The sequence below is a fragment of the Colius striatus genome, chromosome 3 (genome assembly GCF_028858725.1).
Source record: "Colius striatus isolate bColStr4 chromosome 3, bColStr4.1.hap1, whole genome shotgun sequence".
Lineage (NCBI taxonomy): Eukaryota > Metazoa > Chordata > Aves > Coliiformes > Coliidae > Colius > Colius striatus.
In genome coordinates this window covers 83,224,671-83,230,670 of record NC_084761.1, presented here as the reverse complement: position 1 = coordinate 83,230,670, position 6,000 = coordinate 83,224,671, and the positions used below count along the sequence as shown (strand labels likewise).

Sequence of the window (6,000 nt, the reverse complement as noted above, 5' to 3'; positions counted from 1 at the left end):
ATCCTACAACATTATTACATTCATACACACCAATGCATAGATGAGGAAACCTGGAGATGTCTTTCTGAAAAGACTATGAAGCTGCAAATATTGCTTATTTTCTCTCATTGTGAAAAGGGAGAAAGAAGGAGCTTTAAGAACTGAAATATGAGAGGCCACTGGTGAGACCAGTTGGTGACTTATGTGAGTTGGAAGCTGCCTGAGGGTGGACTTTGCTGACCCAAGACTAAAATCATCAAAATAAATAAATAAATTCTCAAAGAAAGCAATTCAAAGAATAACCAAAAGCTACTAGTGCTTACGATTCTTGCATGTTCCAAGTCCTTTGTAACAGCAAACAGCTTAGTTATCAGTGTTCTTTACTCAGTCGTTTTACTAATTATATGATTCTGCTTTTCTAAGTAAACTGGAATTTCCTCCCTCTGATTTGCGAGGGTACATCTCAGGGCCAGTATTTCCCTCCATTTAGCTAAAACAAATAAGAGCTTTCTCTTTGAAAGTATCTCAGCATCATGAGATAAGTTTCCTTCCTCCTTTTAATAATCACAGGGCTCCCCAGAGGAAAATGTCAACAACAATATTTCCTTTCAAATTCTAAAAGAGATACAATGTTCTGGTAGGTGGTGAGATTAGATTATGGTAAAATTAATTGTTGCTTTCAAGCCTTCATTCTTCAGGCAGCAACCTCAGCTCTCATGAACCTGTAACTTCAACTCGTGACCTTTATTCACCTTCCCCACATCTCTGCATCAGATGGTCACAGAGCACACAGAAGCTGCAGTCTTGATGAACTGCAGCCCGCAACCGAAAGGTGTATAAAATCCAGTAGTTAATGTCACTGCTGTACCTTAATTCTCTACTTGTGGGCATTGTTCCTGAGGACAGGGCATGAGCACATGGGATCACCACGGGCTCTGTATTGACGAGCTCCTCGTGTCAAGGGTGGGAAGCAGCAATGAGGTGGCTGCATGGTCAGCTGCCGCACATTTCAAACTGCTTCATTGGGCCGGTCCATTTGGACATTTTCTCTTATGAACAAATAAGTGAATAAATAAAACCAGCTAGCTCCCTCTGTTATTCCCCCTAACCACAACAGGGTGGATTGATAGCTCGTAGATGGGGTTTTTGAGGAGCTATGGAGAAAGTGTCCTTTCAGATTAGTTCAAGGACAGCACTCTAAGGAGTCTGTTACCCATTTTTCAAGCCGTCCTATGTTTATTTACTGAAACAACAGGAGTAATATGACATAAATCTTTTAAAAAATGAAATAGTAGCACCAGTCTTGAAAGATTAATAATAAGGAATGCCTTTTAGAGTGTGCTCATGGAAATATAATATGAATGATTAGTGTTTTTGAACATTAGAATTACAGCATATAATTGTAACGTTATAGCAGATATAGAAGCCTGTGATGCCTTAATGGAATACATTGTGAATTTAATTATTTACCTAGAAAAATCAGGGCTGATACAATCCCTGAACGATAGACTTACGGTTCCCTGCATCCTGCAAGTGTTATGAAGGGGTGGCCTTGTTACCTGTGCAGATACACTCAGGCCTCATTTTAATTTGTTTAAATTCTACTCAACAGATGATGTAATTCATGCTCTAGATCCTACAGAAACCAGAGTATCCTTTAGGATCTCTGCAAGGCCACACATAGGTTCCAAAATGCACTCAACAAGGATTTTGCTTGCAAGAGCACAGTGCCCACACGGGAGGCAGAGGTTCATTCTTTGGGCAGGAAGGGAGCTTTCTCCTTCTGAAGACCCAAGTGTCAACACAGTGTGCTCTGCCCTGTATTTATTCTGTGATGGTGGTTTCAAAACTATTTCAGGGACTCACATCCAGCAAAAACATGCTTAAAAAATGTGTATATATGCTTGGGAGACACATTTCCCTTGAGTGGCTTCTGGATAAGCTTAGAAAAAAAACAGAGTTCTTCAGATGCTTTTATAATGTTGGTAATGTTAGAAGTACAGTTTCAATCAAGAGCAAAACATCACTCCTCTGCACAAAACACAGGATCACGTAGATTCAGGATCTGTGTGCTGGCAATTCTCCCTGCAAGGATTTGCCAGCCGCAGGGTAAGCCCCACGGGGCTGCTTGGCTGCCCCACGATGCAGGTGTGTGCCTCTGTGCCTCTCAGCCCAGCTGAAGGCCATTACACATTGGGCTTCTCAACTGCCCTGGGATGCAGGCGTGTGCCTCTGTGCCTACCAGCTCAGCCGAGGGCTGTTACACGCCACGCTGTACTCAACGTGGCTGCACCGCTCTTGAGGTTTTGCTTGCTCCTGTGAACAATTGATTTGATAGCAAAGGGAAGAAAGGAGGAGAATTTTCAAAATCCTCTCAGCCCCAGTTGAGGGACTGATCGTAAAACTATCAGACAGAATTCAGTAGAGTGGAAATCCCTGCTGTGATAAGCTCTAGCCCTGGAAGGCGAGGGATGGAAAGTTGAGGATGGAGGTGTGCTTGCTGGATGCCCTGCGTTCCCTAGTGCTCGACTCGTGCCGCTGCTACTGACCTGTGCTGCTACACATCATTAATGGTAAAAAAAAGAGCATCTAACCAAATTGAGCTGTAAGTGATTCACACCTAAACTACAGGCTTCCCGTTTCACTGGAAAAAGACTGTAATTCAGTGAAATATTCATTCCAAAAATTCCCAGCAGGTGATCCTGCACACGAGCACGTGTCTTTTGCATGCAAAGAACTGTAAATGCACTGTGTAAGAGCACGTTTGTTAACACAGTTTATTGGCACACTTATTGGCAAAGCATACATAAAATACAGTTGTATTATATAACACACTGACTCACTGTGTCTTTACATGATGGGTTGAACATATTAATATGTAAATGAAAAAATTAGTTTCTTTTTATAAAGTTTCACATAAATACACTGCAATCAAAAAAAAAGTAAAACAAAAAATGTTTTGAGGGCTTTACAAAAATATTATACAAGAAATATACTATGAAAAGAAATAACAACAAAGCCAACTCAGATACAATAATAAAAACACAAAAGTTTTAGATTTATTAAGCTGCCCACAAAGTTAATGGATTACATGGCTTTAAAATATCTGGATCGACAGCAATTTTACAAAGCATAAACTCTCATAGGACTGGGTGTCTTTTTCCACATAAAAATATTTCTCATGTCTTCGATGAAAAAAAGACATTTCTTGTTTCAGCATTTTTTTTAAATGATGGAAAGAGTATCTACTGCCATCAGCTAAACATAAATTAACAATGCTGGATCCTTTAAACGATTAACCAATGAAAGAAAAGTAAAACAAAACAAAATTACTTTTCCTTGAAAGCTGATTTTTTTTTTTTGTCTGAAACAAGAAATTTCAGGTGCAAGTTGAAAAGCAGAAAATATATTACAATTGTAAAAAGTTTTACATAGTTATGTTAGTGAGATCCTGAGCACTGATGACTTGTTAAAATATGGCCATTGTTTGATGAGGAAAAAACCAACCCCTTCCAATAAAATGCATTGTCAGAAATTTGCCATGAGATGCTATTTAATTTTCAATTGTTTTAATTGAGGTCAGTGCCAGTATCATGTTGCATGTGACTACTTCCAAGAAATGTATATGGAAGCTTATGCAAGTGTTTTCCCTAACTAAAAAAAAAAAAAAAATCAGATAGCTTTAGTTTAGAAATAGATGCTGCATCCATTTTAATTTCTTTTTGTTTTTTTTAAGAATGCTGTGAAAGAGTAATTAATAACCCACTGACATACATTGCAGCGGGTACTGCTGCAGAATAACCTATTGGGAAGCTTGTGGTGTGGGGTTTTCAGATTTAGTCTCCTGGTTAGCAGGAGGTTTGCTGTTCCACGGGCTGTTATTTCCCAGTGCAGGTGAATTGTTGAAATCTTCTTCATCATCCATGCCATTTGCTGCATCATACTGTGTATTCTCTAATCTAGTGATAAGCCTTTCGTCTTCATCCCCAAATTCGCCTCCCATCAGAGTTGGTTCTCCTACCACCATCACATCCTGTGAACAGCACCCAATATTTGTTATATGGAAACCTTGAGAGAGAAAAAATGAACTTAAAAAAATTATGTTAGAGAACTGGCATCTCTTAACTTTGTGACATTTGAACAACAGTTACAAGTTCCTGCATAGTAGGAACCAGGAGACAGGCTCACATTTTATTTCTAATTTAAATGAAAAACTGTAACACATCTCTCTAGCATCACATACTCATGGCTCTGGATCTCAAAAAGCAGGTAGACTGAAAAACGTGCATGATTTTAAGGAAATAAACAGACTATGAAATTGCCTTAAACTCCTGTTCAGAATATTTCAGGAGTTCTTTTCTGAGCCATTTGATTTGGAAAGGCACCGGGATGCACCTCAGTTGCAATGTGGTGAATATGCTTATTTTAGGAGCAGTTTAAAAGAAACCACATTTGTTATCCTTAGACTTCCCCAACGTGGAGCACGGCACTCTAATAAAGATGGTAACTCTCTTCTCCATAGACAGCCAAGCCCTTTTACGCATCCAATGTGCTTGACATTCTGCTACTTAATTATGGTAATTAATTTAGGTAAAGTTTTCGATAAAAACAATGTTCACACTGATTTGACAATTTGCATAGCTAATTAAGTCATTAGCAAAAACCTGCTGATTGCCAACAAGCCCTGAATTTACCATCTGTTATTTCATGGTGCCTGTCACCTAACTCCATGTAGGCAACCCTGCCGCCAATCTGTGCAGTAAGAGGACCAATCTGTCCAGCTGGTACCGTAAAAGGAAGATGAAGAATGCTAATTATAATTACACTGATGAAGCTAGTAGTCATCAAAACCCGAAGCATGCAAGAAAGAAGGAATTCATCTAATCACTGCTTTAAGTACAAATTGTCCTTCCATGAAAACAAGTAAACCGCCTACTGTAGTCCATCACACATTTGCTGAAAAAGTCCTAGCCAGCATGGGATAGAAAGGTGCAAACTTGAGATTGAAAAGCAAAGGTGCAAAGCCAGAGAGCTCGCTCGTTCTCTCTGCTCAATGGAGAACCAGGCTGCTGTGCTGACCGCTAAAGAAACCTGTGCGATGCATCTTTTCATGCAGCTCAGGTGGCAGGGCATCAGCTAGCATTTGGTACAAGTGCAGTAGTTCCAGTTGTCTAAGCTTTGTACCTGATGATTTAACAAGCCCTTCCAAGAATCCTAGCGAACAACAGATTCGGATTTTAAAGGATCTGTGCCTCCTTATAAATGTAAAAGCATTTGTAAAAAGCAAACAGAAGACAAACGTTTGCATTCAATACTGTTTCGCTTTAATCAGATAAGTAATTCCTTCACCATGAAACAATACAAATCATTGCCTAGAAGTATTTACACTGTTTCTCCATATCCCTCAGCAAAGGCTGACATGCTACAGAAGAACATTTATATCATATTTTCAGCCCGAGCTAGGTGAAAAATTTGTGAGTTGATGGAAACTGTTACATGTTTTCTTCTTTACAAAGCCTAGATTTTGTTACTCCATATATCTGTAAAATATTTGGTTAAATAAAACTCACACACAGCTTTGCGACAGAGGAGTTAAAGAGACAAAGGTATTTATAACAAAAAGTCAACTCTAATTTATTTTGTTCCTCTCTACACAACAGACAATGTACAGTGTGCACTGCTGCACCAGACCTGATCCTGTTGTATTGCAAGAGCATTAACAAGAGAGACCTGGCAGAGGAGAGCAAGTTGGGTTTGAGCGTGCAGTGTGATACGGCAGGCAAAAAGGACCACAGTGGCTGAAACACAGACCGAGGGGGCAACGGTTCCTCTTATTTCAGCGCTCTTGAGTGTGGAACTCAAGTTCTCCCCGCTACCATACCAGCAAGAGGTCAGTAACTCGGATGAGACTTAGAGAAGTGCATCAAAAATAAGTATGGGGCTAAAGCAGCTGACTGGGGAGGCCATGGGAAAGAATTACACATGTATTACATCCACCAAACGATTGGGAGGGGTGAATAC

At 39.7% G+C, this 6,000-nt stretch overlaps 1 protein-coding gene across 11 annotated transcripts in view; it reads right to left on the bottom strand.

Moving 5' to 3' along the window:
* Positions 1-2,732: 2,732 nt before the first annotated feature.
* Positions 2,733-6,000, bottom strand: part of LDB2 (LIM domain binding 2) — a 216,322-nt gene continuing 213,054 nt past the window's right edge. For 5 of the 11 annotated variants that reach the window (XM_061992165.1, XM_061992161.1, XM_061992163.1 and 2 more), the window contains one exon: positions 2,733-4,012. In XM_061992165.1, the coding sequence (XP_061848149.1) occupies positions 3,782-4,012 (231 nt within the window). In that variant the 3' untranslated portion in view covers positions 2,733-3,781. Of the gene's footprint in view, positions 4,048-6,000 lie in introns of all 11 variants that reach the window. The other 6 variants (XM_061992166.1, XM_061992169.1, XM_061992168.1 and 3 more) reach the window with 3 other exon arrangements.